The sequence below is a fragment of the Centruroides vittatus genome, unplaced genomic scaffold (genome assembly GCF_030686945.1).
Source record: "Centruroides vittatus isolate TY-2023 unplaced genomic scaffold, ASM3068694v2 contig_941, whole genome shotgun sequence".
In the NCBI taxonomy this organism is placed as follows: domain Eukaryota; kingdom Metazoa; phylum Arthropoda; class Arachnida; order Scorpiones; family Buthidae; genus Centruroides; species Centruroides vittatus.
Window position 1 is genome coordinate 690549 of NW_027122625.1, and position 22128 is coordinate 712676.

At 31.6% G+C, this 22128-nt stretch overlaps 1 protein-coding gene across 1 annotated transcript; it reads left to right on the plus strand.

Annotated features, from left to right (window-relative positions):
• The first annotated feature begins 7404 nt into the window (after positions 1–7404).
• Positions 7405–21524, plus strand: LOC136984963 (saccharopine dehydrogenase-like oxidoreductase). Its single transcript, XM_067282116.1, has 12 exons — positions 7405–7650; positions 9004–9113; positions 10925–11005; positions 11079–11208; positions 12762–12811; positions 13635–13774; positions 18631–18748; positions 18818–18934; positions 20126–20182; positions 20252–20372; positions 20441–20522; positions 20599–21524. The coding sequence occupies exons 1-12, from the start codon at positions 7470–7472 to the stop codon at positions 20693–20695; spliced, it is 1284 nt and encodes a 427-aa protein (XP_067138217.1). The 5' UTR covers positions 7405–7469; the 3' UTR covers positions 20696–21524.
• The last annotated feature ends 604 nt before the right edge of the window (positions 21525–22128 follow it).

Below are 22128 nucleotides of genomic sequence, written 5' to 3' on the forward strand. Positions count from 1 at the left end.
CGACGGCGCGTTACGCGTTACGCGAGTGGAGGAGGAGGAAGGATGGGGTCGACGATAAGGTGAAGCCGACAGTCAAGAAAGACACCATTTTATAACAAAACAAGATTTATTAAAATCGAAACGAACAAAACTATACGTCTACTCTCATATACACAAAGGGGCCGGAGAGAGAGAGTTTACAAATATTGGTTCATACCTCTATAAATAGCGTAATAGTCGGAGTCCAGCGAAGGTCCCTTAGGTAAATATTCACTTCGAAGTGATAGAAATCTTCGAGATGACGGAGAGTCAAAATAATGGCCGCAGGCACGTAGAACCTTAAAAACTCGAGGCGGGTCAGTGGCACTGGGCAACGTAGAGACTTCGGGCTCGGTCGACGATACCGTGCGATTCGTACTGGAGAGACGATCGGAGAGCCCTTTAGGGGGGAAGGAAGCGTCTTTTATAAGTTTTGGATGGGAAAACTTGTCACGTGATCGAAAACGAATCACTATTAGGGCCATAGGTGTTCCCGGGATATTAAATAAACGACTAGTTCGGACGCTAACTATAAACCATCGTGCAAGATGATCTACCTGCTCCGAAGGAATAACGGCTTGTTGACAGTTAGGGGACAATCGCTGTCATTCGAGGGTCAACAATTTCCCGGGTATGGAATGTTGTTGATTAAGTCGTTTATAACTGGAGTGAAATAATTTAGAAATTCTAGGTTCTTAACTTCCAGATTTCACACCATATTGTAAGCATACTTAGCTTTAAAGATGTTTATGCGTGCCAAAGTTTTAGACTCTGAATAATGATATTTAAAGAAATTTAAACGAATACGCTTTAATTAGAATAAATGTAAAAAATCTGATTGAAAATAGGATGATCGGGTGATAAACCGAAAGGATGATTGAAAAAGACAGAAATCGTATGATACATTACGTGCCAGATGATTTTTCCTTACGTGTCACTTTGGGCACGCGTGCCATAGGTTCGCCACCCCTGCGAATATGAAGCATGCAATGCCATAAGACTTCACATAAATTCAACTTCAAAATAAAGACTATGATTCGATCGACCAGCGGTAAGAAGCGGAAAGGTATGTACTGTACTTAATCCAAACATTTCATTTATAACAATTAAAACATGGCCGATGATATTTATATTTAAAAAAATATAAAAATATCCCAAATACACAAAAATTCTTGTTTTCGTTTTTTTTTCTTCCGTCATTTCAACACACCAGTGACAGTCTAAAACAATTTTCACATAAGGAGACGACCTTTTATTGAAGGTCGGCAATAAAACGTCGTCTCGGTGTGTAATCGCAGAATCGGTGCAACGTCAAGATGCCACCTCGTGACTGACACAGAAATCGCCATGGCGGTTATGTTTCGTTTCACGCGCGATCAGTCGCGCCTGTAGGAGGTCGGATTCGGGATGGAGGAGGTCCCAGAGACAGCGCGTCCGGAAGAAGTGCACTCGACTACAGAGTTAACGTAAACAAATATCCGTCTATTTACATAGGGTTATATATGTATTTACAGCTATATTCAGTTATTCAGGATTTCAGTGTAGAGATTTTAGGATTATCGTAGCAGATCCCCAGCCGCGAGAGAGAGTTTACATTCGATCGCGGGCTGATAAATACCTTGATTCGTTAAGCTGTTCGAGGAGCGGACACTTAATTAACCCAAATGAGTAGGGTATTGGATAGTTCGATGAAGAACCGTCGGTTGGTAGAAATGTTGGCACCAGCCGGTGGAGGATAGGTAGGTCAGATACTAGCTCTGGAAATCTGTATTTCGTAGAGGTTATTGGTGGCGGTTACTGGCGGTTATTGGTAGAGGTTACTGGACAATGTCGGAGCACGGCGGAATCTCTGGTCCACGCTGAGGTGGTGATGAACTCGTAGTAATCGGCCAACTCTCAATGGCAGACCGACTCCCGATGACGGACGAACTCTGGAGACAGCAAACTGCCTCGTCTTCATCGATTTTTCGCTTTTATTTGGTGGTCCTTCCCTTTTCTTAACATTACCAAAGATGGGCATGAGAAGTTCTGCGTCTAATAGCGAATATTTTTTCGTTAGGTTCCTGGTGACAATGTTATCAGGAATCTAACGAAGAGTCATTTCCTTTCCAAGATGACGATATGTCACCTCGGAAAGGAAGTGACTCCCGGGAAAGATATAATTATATCCTTTAACATTTTTTTTATGTTGGGAGAAATTTTAACGTTATTTTTTTGGTTTTTCTTCTTTCTTTCGAAAAATTTTATGCAAAAATTTTTTAAGTTCGGGCCTCACACATACATTAACACCTTGCAATAGGCAGTTATAGACCGGATGGCCGAGCTGTCTAGGTAGCGGCCTACCGCTTTGTTAAGGGACCTGGTTTCGAATCCAGACGGGTCGATAAATCCACAGGAATTTTTCTGACCCTGTCCCTCACAACTCGGCCGCCCCATTGTGAGTCTGGCCGAACCCATAATGAGCTTCTCTAAAAGAGACCTTCATAGTGCCCACAGGGCGGAAAGAGTTTTTTAAAAAAAGTGGATATAATTTTTAGCGTACAGAAATGCTTGGAAATGTATAGTTTGAAGGTCATGTGCACGAGATATTTGGGAATTTACCTCTTTCAAGCATTTCAAGAAGAACAATATTACTTTCTTTCTTTCTCGGATTGATGTGGGGAGAACAATGTTAATAGAACAATATATTGTGTATTTTTGGGCTGCAATCTTCAAATTTTAGATCTATACATTCCCACTCTCGTCCGTCCGTCTTTCGTTAATCTCGAAAACGGAGTTAGATGAAAATCGAAACCGGATAGGGAAAACATAGGGATCGGAGGTCCGGATTAACTATATACAAACTTCTGTCCTAGACCGGAAGTCACAAGATTTTTACTTTTCCGGCTGTTACATATAACGGAGGAAATGATGCATCATCGCGTATGAAATTCACAATAAAATGAAAAAAAGCGGTAGGTCTATTATAAAAACATTCATTTAAAGTTATAAAACAATATTTCAATTATCACCTTTTGCTTCAGCTATGAATTTCGATTAAATTTCTGTTATGTGCCGTTCATTAATTACCTGTACCACTTTTGAATCAGTTTTGACCCCCTCCTTTCTTATTGTATATAACGATATATATTTGTCAAATCCCCCTCCTATTTAATTACGTGTACAATATTTCATGGACCCTCTGATATTGAAGAAATGACTTTAAAAATTGTTTATTCACATTACTATCAACATAAGTAGGCTTATAACAACAAATTCGTATGCCAATAATACCACTAAAACAAAGTTCACGTAGACAATGCCTTTACCCCTTCCCTCCACAATGTAGACTTTTCGCAACCATCTTCCCTCCCCTAAACAAATAATTAATGTACGCTCTCTTACATGAAAATACATCTAAGGCCATATTTATCTACCAGTGTAAATTATAGTAATTCTGAAATATTTTTGGTATAAATATTCTCATACATTAACAAAATTAGTTATTATTCACTGTTAGTTGCAATGTCTTAATCAAATCTACACCTATAAAATACCTGACATCTTTTATAATCTCATTTATCTTAGATTCTTGACAACTTATTACTACTAGAAATTTTTGTAAACAGAAAACAGACTAAAATATTAATTTATTTCTTAGGATGTACAGTACGTAGGCTGTTTTCTTCGTCCATAAAAAACAATTGTGAATAACAAAATGAATTTATTACCAAATGTTAGGTACAAACTTTTCGACAAAATCACCAAGAAGATTGAGGCATTTGTCATATATGTGGACGAGCTTTTCCATCCCCTTGTTATAGAATGTTGCCGCCAATGACTTGAGATGGACTATAACATTGTTTTAAAGATCGTCATTACTCTCGAACTTCTGTCCTCCTAGCCACTTTTCCTGTTTAGGAAAGAGGTGGAAATCGCTCGGCGCTAAATCGGGACTATACGCTGGGTGTTAAAAGGGGGCGAAGATTTCCACCTTTCAGACTTCCACCCAGCTTAAAACATTCTAATCTGTGAAGACTTCCATCTCATTCCTGAACTGAAAACGTGGCTAACAGGGCAGAGGTTTGAGACTAATGACGATGTTCGAAACAACGTTGTTAAGGCCATCTCAATCAAGGGCGAACCGTGACCAAAATTTTTGGGCATGCTGAAAATTATAAGAATAATAGGTCTATCTCTAGTACCAAACAATAGGCAGAAACGTTATTTGGTGTGAATAAAAAAGTATGGATTATTATAAAGCCCATTATATCTACACAGTAAATATATTATAATGAAAAAGTATTAAAAATTTATGATGATAATTCAATTTTTGCGGGCCCTTGACACTGGGGGCCCAGGTCTTAAGTCCTATTAATCTCTATGTAGATCCGCCCCTGTACACAATACATGTATGCTGACTGGGTAATACTATCCAGTGTGTACCGCAAGCTTTCGATACAATCAGGTCGTGTTAAGCGCTTCGAATGACGTCATGCGCGCGCACTTGTTTGCTGCGGCAAACTTTCACACGAGCAAGCGATCGAGTTCCCGCAAGCATGGCACTGACTTAAAACGGCTAGCCGCTAGCTGCCAATGTAAAAGCAAACACAAGTGATAAAAGAGTTTACACGTTAGAATAAATTATTATCGGCATATTTGTTCTCATATAAAAAGTATATTGACAGTCAAAACTTTCTCTTAAGCATGCGGCGCGTACTAAACAAGCCCAGAGAATTCGTTCCTGCTCTCAGTTCACTGGAGGCAACATTCTATGACAAGGGGATGGAAAAGCTCGTCAACAGATATGACAAATGCCTCAATCTTCACAGTGAATATGTCGAAAAGTAACCTGTTTGTACCCAACTTTTGGTAATAAATTCATTTTCTTATTTACACTTGCCTTTGTTTTATGGACCATCGGAGCTTGAAAAAAAATCGGTTTCGTAGTTTACCTTTATCATTTCATTACACAGAGTGAGTCAAACACCTTTATAACTTAAATTCGAACTGAGTTGGGCAGTGGCATAACGAACGTAACTGGCGCCCCCTCCCCCCCTCCCCCCTCCAGAAACACATATAGTTTGTCTTGGAGACCATTTGGGCGCCCCTCTGCGAGTGGCGCCCGGTGCATGATACACCCCTTGCACCCCCCTCGCTACGCCACTGGAGTTGGGCAGGGAATATTTTGTCATGATACAACCATTTTGTACTTAGCAGGCATCCATCTTTACGTGTGTGTAACATGTTTCTATAGTGTCAAAAATTTTTTTTCTGAGATTTAAATAAATTTTCTTTCGAACATTTCGTCAGATCCGATCTCTCACACGAATATATCAGAATCCATCAAAAAGAGTTAGTTAAAAATAATTAAAATCGAGAGAAAAAATAAAATTTTCAAGCTAACGAAATTTCTGTCGTAAAAAGTAAGGTATGCGATCACGTGACGCCCGTTTCCCCACCTTGTGTAACCAAAGCGGCCGACTTTGAAATAAGAGCATTAACTCCGGTACAAGTCAGAACACATATCTACGCGTGTCTAGGACAAACTATAGGAAAAATTTACAAGGTGTCTTGTTTCGTCTTCGCTCCCCGTTCGCTCCCGGGGAGCGAAGACGAAACAAGACACCTTGTAATTTATGCTAATTACCTTCTAACATTAAAAAATTATAATCAAATTAAGATTTTTTGACTGAATTCGACTAGAAACATATTGAAAAACTGAATTAAAGTAAAAACCGGTTTTCAACGCTAAATTTTTATTACTTAAGTTTTTAAATTGGTGCCTGATTGACCTTGGATGTGGAATTTCTATTTGACTGCGCACGCGCGTGACGACTACGTATCCAAGACGCGACATTTATCTCTTTAATTTCCTGTGCTATCCGGGGGCGAAAATCGTAAATATTTTAAAAGTAAACAACATAATTAATAAATATGGGAAAGTTTATTTTTAATCAAATTTTTATCGTAATAACATTATAATTTAGTATTAATATTTACTCACTTTGTGTTATTTAAATCTATATTTGGCACTTAAAGGTTGTAATTTATTGACAAGTTACTCAGAAGCGGATCCACGGGAGGTTACATTGAGACGAAACAATTAAAATTTATTTGTTCGAACCTGAAAACGTTTATTAAAAATATTTATGATGGTAAATATGGTTTATTGGACCATCCTTGCACATGTTAATAAAAGGTACTTATACTGTAATTATTATTTAAATATTGTTAATTTTTGAGTTGAGGATCCTTTGGGTTCGTCTGTCTTCAACTCAAAAATTATTTTTCAAGTAACATTTTGCAAGTAACTTCAAAAGAGTAACTTCAAAAGTGGAGGATTGAGTGGAGGATCGAGAAGAATCCTTTGGGTTCTTCTCGATCCTCCATTCAATCCTCCACTGATCCTCCACTAGATTTACTTGTAAATGTTACAAACTGTGGCACAGCACGCCATTATCCCAACTTTTGTAATTTCATCTTGATTAATTTTCTATATATTGTCATTCGTCTTCTATTTTTTTCATGATATTTTACTAATAAAGCAAATGTGTTATGTTGACCTCTACAATCATTGCAGTCCAATCCAATCTCTGTCAGTGCCCACAGGACATAAAAAGTAAAATATAAAAAGTGCAATAATGCATAAATGACGCCACAAAAACAAATTAACATCTAAAATTGTCATCCATAATTGGTCAAAAGTAATCTGACATATCAAAAACTTTACATTAATTAATATCATTATATAATGTCATTGTACGGAATTGACTTTAACCTCAATTTACTTCATTCGGGTTAAAACACTAATCCCGATTTAAGTAATTTTTTTAACATTCGACACATATTAAAATAAAAAAAAATAAATTTCGACAATGAACTCAATAAAATTAATTTACAGATAACAGTGTTATAACATTTTAAATGTTATTGATATATTATTGTAAAACAACTAAAATTATTTAATACTATTCATAATTCCTATTTATCGAAGGTAAAGAGTACCGATTTCTAATCTTATAACTCATAAAAATATCAATAAATAAATAGACGAGTGGGCGTCGTCTGCGATTGAAACGAAGATATCAAACACTACTATAAAAAAAAAACACAGAATTTAACAGAACAAAAAAATTAAAACAATTGATCAATTTAAAATTTTCGAATTTAATTAAATTCAAATCCACCAATAAAACTTCACGTGGAATCCGATTGGTCGACATTAAATTTAAAATACAGTAACGCCCAGTTTTAAAAAAGTACAAACGACGTAAAGTTTATTTTAACTAATGAAATTCTTTAAATAATAATAATAATTAATTATAACAATTATTTTTTAAAAAAGAAATTGATTATAGTTTTAAATCGAGAGCGTGACACGTGAAACAGTAGTGTGATGTAATCGACAGACACTAGACAGATACCTGTCTTGTTTCTGCTAGTGTGGGTTTGGTCGTTCAAGGGTGAAGATGGCTGCACGTGAATTTGACATAGTTATTTTTGGTGCTACGGGCTTTACGGGTCAATATGTGTTCGAAGAATTAGCTCGACTGTCTAAAACCGAAAACGTGAAATTTGCCTTAGCAGCCAGAAGCGAAAACAAGTTAAAATCTGTGATCGAAAAATCAAAAGAGTATCTGCAGTCTGTTGGTATGTATGGAGACAAATCTTATCAAATATGTATAATATATATATTTTTAACCGTTATTTCTGATGTAGACGATAAAAGATTGGCATTAAAAATGCGCGTTATCATGGTGATTCATTGCATATTATACTTGCTACACATAACCTCAAATATTTCTACAATGTTAAATGTTACAAATAATTCGTAACGCGTTAATATTTAATATGCAGAGGTTAAATATTTAACTGAAATCCTGTACCTAGGGTTTTAAAGATTTCGCGAATTAATTCTTGCCACATTTACATAAAAATAAGTCTAACCATGTATGACATTTGTTATCTAAAGTAAATTTTATATTGATTGATGAAGATGTAGATTTTTATAAATTCGGATGATAATTTTTTACTGTAATAGATTTGTATTAAATAATAATCCAAGGACACTATTTTGATTCCGTGGTTTACTTATTCGCACGGTATTTAACGAAAAATACCGTAATAAATATTAAATTGTTTAATGACGAGTTTGACGAAGTTAAATAATTCGATTTAGATCGTTGGAGCTTTTTAATTTGCATACTTGAATACCTTGAAGCTTCAAGGATTTCCAGTATGCGTAGGTTCTTTTAATAGGCATCGAGGAAAAGAAAGCATATTTGTATTATTTGTAACTGTATTGTTGCTTAATTATATTTTTCTTTATAGTATTTGCTATTAAAGAACTGTTTTAAAATAATAATGAAATTATTGATATGAATTACATTTGCCTGATTACTGAAATTTTATATTTATAAATCTATAGATGATTATATAACAGGATACAACTTAATTTGTCTTTAAATTTCAGGGTGCTGTTTAAAAACTTAACTTTAGTTAATTAACCATTTATTATAATTTTCTAAAAAAGTATGCTTATACTAGAAGAATCTTATATAGTTATGTAAAATATTTCAAAATTATTTGTTTGTTAAACTTAAAAAATTTGACGTATACTTGTTTTGTTATTCTTTTCAACGTGATTTAATCTGTCCTTGAAATTTTTTTCCGGCTTTCGTGTAACGACGTCTTTGTAAGTAATTTTTGAAGTAAGAAAATACATTCGTGATGATTTATATTAATTTGTGGAAATTGTTTTCTAAATATCTATCTGTTATTTTTTTCAATGAGTCCTTTGTATTAAATTAAAGGAGAGACTGCCTTCATCCAGAATTCAAACATCTCATTAACTTATGAATAATATTAGTCAAAAGAATAATGTAATCATTTAATATATCAGTTTATAATAATAAAAGAATAAAACTTTTATAATAAAGTATTGCATTATTGCGATAAAGAGTAAGAAATTACATCTTTAATGATAAACTTTTATTCTTTCAGGTGAACCGATAAATGCAGATATACCTATTATCATTGCTGATATTAGTGATGAAAATTCACTGTTAGAAATGTGTAAGAAGACCAAAGTACTTTTAAATTGTGTAGGACCAGTAAGTTTTAATCACGAGAAATTATTATAATTTAGCATAGTCTGACAGAAAAGATTGGTCCGTAGACTCGATTATCCTCTGTTTACCACGCAGAAACGTTACCGGTTAAGGAGTCTGGGTGTCGTAACTGGTAACGCTCCTGCATGGTAAACGTAGGACGTGGATTTAAGTCCTATTCTGGGCCTGTAAATTTTTTCCCACATATATATTTTAAATATGAATAATTATTTAACTAAACGAAGCTGTCGTACAAAGGTTAATAAACACACTCAAATAAGAAACGGGTCGAACGAACTCGAGTGTGTTTATTATTTAATTAATAATTTGAAATACAAATCTACTTATATTGATTAGCCTTGTAGTAGGTTTTTTTTTTTGTTTTTAAACTTCAATATATAAACAATACATAAATAATTATTTCCTTAGTAAAGAGTAAACAAATAATTATCATTTATAATACTTAACCCTGGTAAATTGTTTACTTTATTTTGACTTTCTGTGAATATACTTACAAAGAAAATTCTGTGCTACATCATTCTTCCAGTTCTGTTTATTATTAAGCTGTATATGATAATTTACAATCACAGTTCTGCCAAAGATTTGTGCCATATAATAAATTTCAAAATCGAAAAGACATTAGACATAATTCTTTCCTGCTTTCACATTATTAGTTATTAAAATGTTAGTTTATTCTTGGCTGATAATTACTTGCGTAGACTTTACTTAAAATAGTATTCAATAGCCAATGGTAGTGACCGTGACTTGTAGCATATGTGTACCCTTTCTCTTCTGCTTTTAGTTAGAGATTCGATACAAATGACAAGATACCACCTATAAAAACTAGACACTAACTGAAAATGGATCCTGAGATTTGGTATCTGTGATGTAGATTTATAGATGATAGGTCTATAAGAGATACGACTGGTCTTTCTCTCGATTACTAAGTGCTCTAATATATAGCTTTATTTGTTGATAATTTCTGAAAAACACCATCCATAAAATAAGATCAAAAATTTCTTACAAATACAAAAGATTTACAAGTACTATTGATTCCATAAATTACATTCTTCCAAGGACTATATACAATTTAAAAATAATAATGACCATAGAAACAAATTTGGGTCTATTTAAATCTTTATCCTTTATTAAAAATTCCAGTCAGAGAGAGATAGTTAACAACTTGAAGATAAAATACAATCTTTGTTAAAAAGGATTGATGATTTGACATTAAAAACACATATATTCATGCTGACCTTTTCTTGTAGCAACTGATGCCAACAACAAACATTATTAAAAGTTTTGCACTTTTCCATCACTGTTGCATTTAAACACTAGTCTGGTGAAAATTTGGGAATTCAACAATATTTACATAACGCATTTGAAACCGTGTCAGTAATTATTGTTGTCTCCTAAACATAAAGTGCAGACACTCTGACACTTGGCAATCTTCATCTTAAGTTTATTTCAAGTGTCTGAGTGTCTGCACTTTATAATGTTTAGGAGACAATATTTACATAATTACATAAATATATTCTTTCCATATGTAGTAATAAAATTAGTATTTGTACTTGATCAAATGCTAATTTTAAAATACCTGTGCAATAATTAAAAGTTTGAATTTCTTGAACATGTTTTCATATTTTGTTTTAAATTAGGAAATAAAATTTTTAAAGAAAGAAATCAAATTTCAGAATATATTTAATATGATAGATATAGATTTATATTTTAAAAGTAATTTGATATTATAGATTATTGTGATAATATCAGTTAGAATTTTATATAAAACATAATCTTTCTTTTATGAAATTTAGTACAATTTATTTGGAGAATGTGTTGTTAAAGCATGCCTTACTGCCAAAACTCATCATCTAGACGTTAGTGCAGAATCACTGGTAAACATAATGTTATGAATTAATAATTAATTTGTTTTTATGGAAATGGTTCATTAATCACTAGAGTTTTTAGTTTCTTGAAGGGATGCAATTGAAATATCACGAAGAAGCAATTCAAAAAGGAGTTTATATAATTGGAGCATGTGGATTTGACAGCATTCCCTGTGATTTGGGAGTATCTCTGGTTAAAAAAAAGTTTCAAGGTATAGATATATTATTTGAATAAATATAATTTTATCTTCATTATTTTGTGTATAAAAATATAACAATTACACATATGAATGTTATTTTATAAATGTGCATTTATGAAAATAAAATCCTTCATCTTGATGATCAATTTCATGCTAATAACAGTTCTGTGTATTTATTGATATTTAAAATGTTAAATTTATATTATTAATTAAAATATCTAATCATTAGATTTATCAGACTAAATTTAGGTTAATATTAAATTAATTTAACTAAATTTAATTTGGCATAAGGATAAGTCATCTTGTATTCATATTAATAATAAAAAATTACATTACATTAAATACTGTATATCTCGGCGGATAAGATGACCTTCAGATAAGACGAGGTATAAATTTTTGTCGAAGTTTTATAATTTTAGCATATATCTGTTTTATAAGACGACCCCTAAATTATCAACGGCCTATGAATTTAGTTTAGATCAGCGATCATTATCTGAATAATAATACTGTATAGCGTATATGGAATTATGTCCTATTTGTAATTTTTCGAATGAACAAATTTTATTTTCTTGCATCTGGCGATTTTTGTAAACATTCGCACTAATTCAGGCATTCAGGTAATGACCATGACTATTCACAAAAACATTGTATGGGCTATTCTATTTTGTGCACATACCCTACTCTCTTCTAGTAAATAATTATGGTTTGTCTGTTGTTTTATAATGGTTTTAATTTATATAAATTTCAATTTAATTTTTTTGTATCTGTCCTATAAGATGACCCCAGATTTTCGGGACCATTTTTTATGGTTCAACTATTGTCTTATTTGCCGAGATATATGGTAAATCATTTGTTTAAATTATGAAAGCAAAGATTGGTCCAGAGTGTGGCTTGAATTCTCATTTTCTGTATAGCTTGAGGATGTAATAACAGTTAAGCTACTCAGACATCTGTCCAGTCTTTTAAAGTATTTAATAAAATTAATATTAAGAGAAGATGGAAGTCTAAACATCCACTTTCAGGACAAATTAGTTATATTTAAGCTAATATCAAGGCAATATATCAGTTATATTGATAAATTTGAACACTCAATATACTAATTGTAAAAGCCTTACTGTCCTTAAATTCTAATAATATTGTTAATTGTCTACTTGGACTTTACTTATTAATAGGATTTTATACTGGTGTTTAAAGTCCTATTAATAAGTAAAGTCCAAGTAGACAATTAACAATAATATTACTCAATATACTACTTTATTTCAGTTACTTAAATGTAATAGTTATTACTAAATTTATTCAGTGAATTAAAAGAAAAATATTGTTATATACCAATCCAGTGGTGCCCACACTATGGTCCCTAGGCTAAATCCATCCTGCCTTAAACCAGGCAACTTAATTTGGCCATGAAAATATTTGGCATATCAATTATAAATGATGAAAATAGACTTACTTTTGGTATATATGGAATATACAAAATATTTCTCACCAATTGAAAAGTTTGGGCATCACTGTACTAAACAATAGAACACAAGGAAAAAATAATATATAAAATGTATCTATTTCAGGTGATCTCAATTCTGTAGAAACATATCTTGAATTTAACAGTGGACCGCAGGTGCTTACGATTTGTGTTTTTATATGTTGTTAACACAATAAATTTAATTATTTCAAACTCTGATATATACAGTCAACTCACCTTAAATGAACACTAATAAATTAAATTCTCAAGTTAATGCAAATTTTGTTGTTTCCCTGGCAAAACACCATTTTCACAATGTTAAATTTCATTCAGTAAAGTAAAGAAAAATTTTACTAGAATTAGTTAAACTGAACTGTAAATTAACTTCAACATTCCCAAGAAATAATCCTATTTCCAATAATGGTTGATTTTTATACTTTTTGACATGAACAATGAAAAGTGATACTGTAATAAATGTTCCATTTTGAGTAGAATAGATTTTCTTCTATTAAGCAAAGATGGGTTTGTAGAACAATTCAAACATCTGGTTTGAGTGTACCAATTCCTCAGAAAATAGAAGTTAAAGTTTTAACCACTCTGATATACTGCTCTATCTGTACTTAAATGGCAAATACTGTCTCTTCCTCAGTTTATTTAACTTTAAAATCATTTAGATTGTTAATATGTTTTTGTAAATAAATAAATAATAAATTTTATTTAACTTCATTTAGTAAATTAATTGAAAATATCGTAATTTAGAGATTTAGATTGCTTATTAAGTTCCTAAATTATATAATCTCAACCCCAAAAAATCATTAATATGAATTTTCAATAAAACAAACTAAGTACTGTTTTCCTAGAAATTTATATTAATGTGAGCTGACTGTATAGCTATACAATGTTAACTTTAACATGTTTTTAATAAATCATAATATGAAAATAAATATAGATATTTTAAAAGAACATTTAAAAATTTTAGGGTCAAACCATTAACGCAGGCACGTGGAGTTCTGTGGTTAATGGAATAACGACTAAGAATAAGACTAAAGAAATTAGGAAAGAATTAAATAAGACTGTTTTTAAGAAAAGTCCAAACTTTTCACATCATCTGTCAAAAAGGTATGTTAAGATATAAAAATTAATTAAATCTAAAATCATTTTTAATTTATCAGAGCATTATATTATACATTGTGTTTTTATAATGAATTTTTTTGAAAGTTATATATATATATATTAAAATATTCTGTCAACACGATGGAATATTTGTTATGAGAAAGTAGAGATTGAAAAATTGAGAAAGGCTTCAAGTTGAGCTTTATGTTGTGATGCTGTTTCTGCAGTCCTTGAGAAAGCCATTCTTACATGATGTTGCTGAAGTCAGACTTCACTGCCTTCAGGGGTCTCAATTCTTCTTATTTTTTTTTACATGTAGAATTTACCTGATCAATTTTACTCTTTCACTTTCCTCTGGGCATTTGTTTTTTTTTTCTCGACAAAATAGCGAGTTCTTTTAGTTCCATGTTGATAAAACAAAGATGAATTATACATACGTTAATTAGATGAGCGATAACACTTCCTAAGTAACAGGCTTGTTAGATCATTACTTCCAATTGGATAATAGAATGTCGTATGGTCACTATGGAAAGATTTTAAAAAAATTTGTTATAGAAGTGACACTATACAGCTATCATTTTTAAAGTTGAAATTTTAAATTTAATGAAGTGAGTTTTAAAGTTTGCCATTTGCCAAAATATTTTAAGATGCAACTTAAGGTAAGGTGACCAGACGTTCTGGATTGTGCGGGACTGTCCCGGATTTGGGTTGTTAGTCCCGTATTGAACACCATTCTAGAAAGTGTCCCGCATTTGGTCATGTAACATTTTCAACATGTTCGCAAATCATCAAGAGCACAAAGTTGCTGTTTTTTTCTTTCACTATTAGTAGCCCGGGACTCCCCCTAGTGGGTGTTCTAGTGCAATGGTGTCATTCCGTGGTATAAATAATAAATTCCTATTGCAATAATAATATACTGAATGTATTGTTAATTTAAATAATATCTAGGGGTGCCCGTAGTGGCCGTTGTAGGCAAACAGCACCATATATAGATAATATGCATGACAACTTGGCTGTACTATAAATTTCACCCTATAGAATATCGGGACGTTGAGTATATATTTTAACTCGGGACTGAGATGAGTTCAACGATACCCTAATTTGGACCGGAGACAAAAAATAAGTCCCGAAATTCCATAGGGTGCAATCTATAGTATCCTCAGGCTGTCTTTGCATATCATATTACATAATCAAATACTATAATACATAATCAAAGGCTGTATTACAAGTGAAGTGTAATTTTTTCAATTCCTGCAAAGAATTTTATAACAATATATCAAATAATTATGATTTTATTGAAAAAATTCACTCTGCCAGAAAATATTAATAAAAAAAATAGATATTAATAATTATTTTTGACTATTGTTGTGTATTGTTTTTTCTATAAAGAGTTATTTTTAAGTTTATGCATTTATGTATTTATATATTTTTCTACTAAATTATTTATTAATGAATTAATTATTATATATATATGTGTGTGTGTGTGTGTGTGTCGGAGGTTGACCCCATTTTTAGCTCCCACAACACAGAAGCGTCCCGCATTTGAACCTAACATATCTGGTCACTTTAACTTAAGGGCAATTTCCTCATCAAGAATGAACATCATGTGATCACCGATGTCATTGCAACATAAATGTGATTACCGATCCAAAATACATTTATTATATAGCTAATATTTTTGCAAAATAAGTAGCTTACTATACTTTCTATCAGAACATAAAATGAATATAACCAAAATTTTATCTGGATTGGACAAAAATTATGGGGAGTTATAAGGAATTTACACACACGCACACAGTTTTTATATTAGTAATTATCTGAATGAATATAATTATATTTTTTATCACTTTGCATGTAAAAATATTACAATTCTATATTAATGTTATCTTATAAATGTGCATTTGCTGATAGTTAAAATTATTCAATTTATACATAAGCTCAATTTATAATGATTCAAATACCTAATTATTGGATTTATAAGGATATATTTAAGTTAATATCAAATCAGGTTAACTAAGAAATTTTCCTAACAATAAACGATCAAGCTGCCAGACATATTAATACACTAACTGCCATGAGGTACCACTTATATTACTTGTTAAAAATTTACAAGGAAGTACAGAAAGTGCATTTTAACAGACAATATTTACAGACTACACCTGTAGTAGATACCACATCATGCACAAAATTATATAACAATACATTAGGTTTCAAGCTTTTAATAAACTATTTACATCAGCAAAAAATAAATAATAAATCAAATTGGTGAAAACAGAATCAACTTCACTTTCTCAGATGGAAATGATCTTTTTATTGAATATTATGGTTCTGAATCAAACAAACTTTTATCTGAAGCACATTTTTTAAAAAGTTTCACTGATTTGATGTTATGAGCATTTGAACGTTTATGCAACTGCCACACTCAATGCGTCTTTGGCAGGGCCAGATTAACCCACTATGGGGGCCCTAGACATTTCCTTCTTACTGGGCCCCCCTCCCTCTCCCACGAGAAGAAACATAACACATTTTCTTTAGATTTTAGAATTTACGATAACCATATAAAAAGCAATATATTTTTGTTTATTATCCAACAAATATCCAATATATGTATATACAGTTATCCAACAAAAAGGTAAACTATCTTATTTACAAATCTTTTCAAAATAGACAGTTTGACCAGGCCCTAGACATTTGTCTCATTTGTCTACGCGATGATCCGGCCTTGATCTTTGGTTATTTCTGAAATAAACTGAAAAAAGGAAAAATAATTAGGAAAACCATTATTATTTGGTGGGATAAAGATCAATGTCTTTTCTTCGTTGCAAGCTTGATGGTCTTCATGCACCATGATACAGGTTTTTTTTTTATCAGTTTGTTATTTGAAGAAAAAGAATGATTCTGCCAGATAAGTTTCCAAATGATTTTTAAGCATTTTTTTTTCCAATGAACAATACAAATCTACAGAGGAGTGCATGATTTCACAACCATATAAAAGTTCAAATCCTCATAACTTTTCATTTGTGCATCTTTCAGAAAGCTTTTTCAGGTGAAAGTTTTGTTTTTTATGTAGAATCATAATATGCAGTAAAAAACAACTGGGAGTTTTCATTTAAGAAAGTGAAGTTGACCCTGTTTGATCCAATTGCAGCACCCCTATGATAAAATTCATAGTCCCATTTTGTGGCCCCTTAAAGTCTAACAGTTTGGTTCAATGATTTTTTTTTTGTAGAATGTGTTTTTTTTAATTATTTCAATGAATTGATTAAAACGGACACTATGAACACTTGCTTCTGTAGACAAAGAGAAAATGGTTGTGATACCTCTGCATAACTGCCTACAATGTTGCCTAGTTGCCAATTTTTATTCTAAATTTAAGATATTTTTAAAACTTAACTGCAAACTTTACTCCTTAAGTAAGGTTTCTCTGGGTTATTTTATATTTTAATCAGTCTTATTTAATATTACAATTGTTTTTATTACTTTTCTAGCATAATTTGTAAAAAATAAGGATGTGAAGAGATATAGAAAAGTTGTACAGTAGTAGCTAGCTGAACATTTAAAATTTATTAAAATATATTCTTGGTAAAAAAATTTTGGAAGGTATTTGTTAAATTACTAAAGCTGTATGTTTCTCAATCACAACACAAAAGATTCACACTAACATTAAATATATAACCTTTAATTTCACTAATCATACATAAGTGACACTCTGGCACCTTGATCGATATCCTCCATCTTGTTTTGTTTTTGGCAAGTTAATCACACACCGGCAATCTGAAGACTGTTAAAATGTACTGTCATGCCACACAATAAAATTGAAATTACACATAAATGTATAAATGACTTTACAAAAGCTTTATCATCATTATTATTTGGCAGCAATCATACATTAAAATCTTATAGTCTGAGTAAATGTGTGTATTTTATTGTATTTCATTTGTAAGAAAAGTTCTAATACAGTGGAACCTCGCTTAACGAGCATAATTTGTTCCAGAGTCTTACTCGTAATGCGAAACACTCGTTAAGCGAAACAATTTTTCCCATAGAAATTAATGTAAAATACGATAATGTGTTCCATGCCAAAAAAATGCTCAAATGTTTTATGTATAATGTTTATTAAAAAAAAAATTGTACAATATACACTGTTAAGGAGCATGAATCATCATCATCTTTTCTTCTAGTGCAGAATGAACCATCCTGGAATGAGAATTTGATTTGCAGAAACAAAAAAAAATCACAGCTAATCTGTTTGATAAACATTCCAAATGACATTCCAAATTCTTGGGTTATGTAAAGGCTATAATTAAATATGAGAAATTAATTAATTTGACTAGAGGTAGGCAGTTGTGTTTCCATCTCATATTAAATATAATAATTATAAATATTTAATTTTTAATTCAGACATTTCTAAAATTTAATTTGGAATTGGTCATTAAATTTAATGACCCAAGAATTTGGCATATCTTTTGGCGTGTTTATTATATAACGGGCTATGGTTGGTGATGTTTATAAGTAATATGTGTGAACACAAGTTTGGAAAAATATCTGATCACAAGCGACACTAAGATGCTAGCGGAACGAGTGCTAAACACAGACTGACGGAGCATGCCACATGTGCACAATTCGGGACTTCCCCTCTCCTCGTCACTCGTTATGCGAAATATCGCTCGTTAAGCGAGACAAATTTTTACAATTTGTTTTGCTCGTTATGCAAAATACTCATTGTGCAAGGTGCTCGTTAAGCGAGGTTCCACTGTAATAATTGTAAAAATATTAGAATTCATGCAACTTGAATTTTTGTTTTATATGAAATTTTAAGTTTTTCACTTTACTTTCCAATAAATTTCATTTTTTTTTTCCAGACCTGTTGTCTTTAAAAGTGACATTACAAATAAATGGTGCATTCCCTTTCCTGGAAGTGATAAAGGAGTCACACTCCGAAGTCAACTTTTTAATTACAATTATAAAAACGAAAGACCGGTAACTTATATCGTAACTGATATAATTTGATGACGATTTTAAAACTAATATAATCAATTTTATATTCAGGTGCAGATAGAGACATATTTTTCAACATCATTATTCAATTTATTTTTCATTTTACTGATGGGAATGATGATTTTTATTTTTTCACCTTTTAAGTATGGCCGAAAACTTTTGCTATCCGTAAGTTGAAGGTTGCCAATTGTCAAATGTTTAACTTAATATATTTTGTATAAAATTTTATTTTTATATTATCAGTTTTTAAAAAACTTTACACTATTAAAGATTTGTTTACAGTTTTACAGTAAATAAAGCCTAAAATCATGAGGGAGAGTCAAAAAAAGAGAGAATGAATTTATTACTCACAAAATACATTAGGCATGGTCCATGTTGATAAGGCTTCTTTTAAAGTAGTCCTGCTTTAAAAAGAAATGAAACTGTCATGCTGGTAATGGTTTACCAGCATGACAGTTTGAGGACCTTGGTCTGACAAATTGATTAAAAAAGCCCTGTGCTGCATTCATCTGTCTGATTGGCACCTACACCACAACAATGTAAGTTCTCATATTGTATTTGGACTGCAAAACATTGAATGTGTGCTTTATCCTCTATACAACTTGGACCTTTCTCCCTGTGACTTCACTCATCTGAAATTGGAGTTGTGGAACCAGTGTTTGTCTCATTGACAGCCATTATAAAGAAGTTGGAGGTAGTTCAGCAGACGATGGCAAAAGAGTGGTTCCAGAACATGTTCCAGGACAGACAGGCATGATGGACTGAGTTCTTGATGCAGACTAGTTAAAAACAGGCCATATTAACCTGGACCCTGTTTAATATATTTCATAAATAATAAATTCATTCTCATTCATTTTTCACTTACTCTTGTGTAATGCTTAATTCAATACATCATAAATTGGCTTATTAAATATATAAAGCAATTTGGACTAAAGGTATGTGATTAAATATTGAATTTAATAATTAGAATTAATTTAATTAATTTAGAATATACTGGAAGAAAAAATGAGTGTGACTTAAACTTACACTTATGCTTACTGCATGGATTCATTGCCAATTATACTCTATCCAATTATTTCTTCCAGACCAAGTGGGAGTTGTGGGTTCACATTCATGGTTTGATTCTTTTTCTTTCTTCCAGAATATTCTAAATTAATTAATTGTATCAAAATTTAATAATTAGAATTAAAAATGGCAACTTAATCACTTACCATTAGTCCAAATGATTATAAATTTATAACCATATTAATTATTAATAATGGTATTTTTGTCTTTATCAATATTGCATTTTAAAAATAAATATTTTAATGAATTTTAATTCTGATCACTTTGAACTTATTTTGCTAAATAAAATTTCAGTATCCACATCTGTTTTCTTTTGGGAAGTTTAAAGAAGGTGGTCCATCAAGGCAAGAGGTAATGAATTTGATTTAATATATTATTTTTATTTGCAACAGCTTTCTAAATATCCTCTTATTGTATCAGATTAAGGAAGCATCTTTCACCACTGTGTTTTGGGCTGAAGGGTGGAAGGATAAACTGGATGTTGACAAGCAACGTACAGAACCGCCCAATAAGAATATGAAAGTAACTTTAACTGCACCTGGTTAGTGTTTACTTTTGTTTCTTTAAAATGTAATGTTGAAATTCAATTACATAGTGGTCTTTTTATAGATGCAGCATACATTACTACGTCACTCTGTCTAGTGAATGCTGGTGTTGTGTGTTTGAAAGAAAATGAGAAAATGCCTGGAAGGTATAAAGAAAATATAATTTAAATTTACTTTGTATCTTTTTATGGATTAATTTAATTTCTGTAATTTTATTTTCAGTGGTGGTGTCTTAACTCCGGCAGCTGCTTTTGAAGATACTTCGCTATTAGAACGGTTACAAAAGTCAGGAATGGAGTTTAGTATTATAGAGAAGTAATCACAGACTGTTCCACTGTGCTATTCTAATTCAACATAAAATATTAACAATTTACATGTATCAAATTTCTGTTGATGGGAACAATTTTTTTTTATGTTTGATGTTTTGCCATTTGTACTAAGAAATCTATTAAGTCTTGATTTGTTATCGTATGTTAAATCTAGAATTGCTTTTCGGTCAAGCAATATTAATTATTGATTTATGCACGTAGGTAAAAATTACCTGTGGTGAAATAAAATGGTTTAATATTTTTATCAATGTTCTCTGTTATGTACTGTACATATATAACGTTTGTCAATTGTAAGAAATTTAAAGCACAAGATATAAACTTAGTTAAGTTATGAAAATTAGTAAAAATCGGTTTTCGTGTTTGCATAAAAAGTTGTGTCTTATTTTTGAGTGGTGCGTGAGCATTTCAGAGGGGGTAAATGGCACTTGCTCCCCAGGAATCGAGTAAAATTTTCACAACTTATCATAAAAATGGACCATAGGACACTTTTTGTCTCTCCTTTTGTATTGATGTAATACTGTGTTCCAGGGTGTCAAACTGGCAGCCCAAATGTGATTTTTCGTGGCCTGCAGCCACAATGCTCCGAAATAAAACGGCTTACAGATCAACATAAAGACTAACATAAACATTAATTTGCCATAATGAAAATTGTTTGTTCTGAGTTTTTGAATTTAGATATTGGAAAACTAGGAAAAGGAAGATAGTGTTGGCAAGTTGCTGTGTAAACAATTGATTTTAGTTTTATAAATATGTATGTTAAATGAAATAAATGTTTAAATAAAACTAATACTATAGCAATATTGCATATTATATAGCAAATATTGTTGAGTTGCATTCATTGAACTACATAATGTGTTTTAATTGCCCTATCTATATTCCTGCATTCTCACTTCAAATTGTAACTTTAAGAAAATTTGTAAATGTGATGCCTGCGTGAACCTTACCAGTCGCATTAATGGCTCGTTGTTTAAATGAGTTTGACAGACCTGCTGTATTCTATAATCTAAAAAATTCTAAATTTATTTGTGCAATTGTTCGTTTTCAAGCTTTGAAAAATTTTCTGCAGACAATCATGCTCACGAACCATGGTTATTACAAGAGCAGATTATACAGTTTCACAAGAAAAGGTATACATATAGTTTTACGATTAGAAAACTTGTGGATACTTAAATGTTTTTCAGGAGTAGCAATACATTGGTAACTAAATTGAACAGAGAAATTCAGTCACGGATTAAAAAAGTAGGCCTAATACTATGCAATGCATGGCATGGTATAGCTTCATGGAGCCCAGGCAAATTCATTCATTTGAATTAGTATATTGCTATAGGGCCTGTAATACAGATTCAAACTTTTTTTTTGTAGAAATTTTTTGGGTGAATCTTTTCTTTTAAAAAATTGGTTTGAGGCCCCTATTGATGGAAGT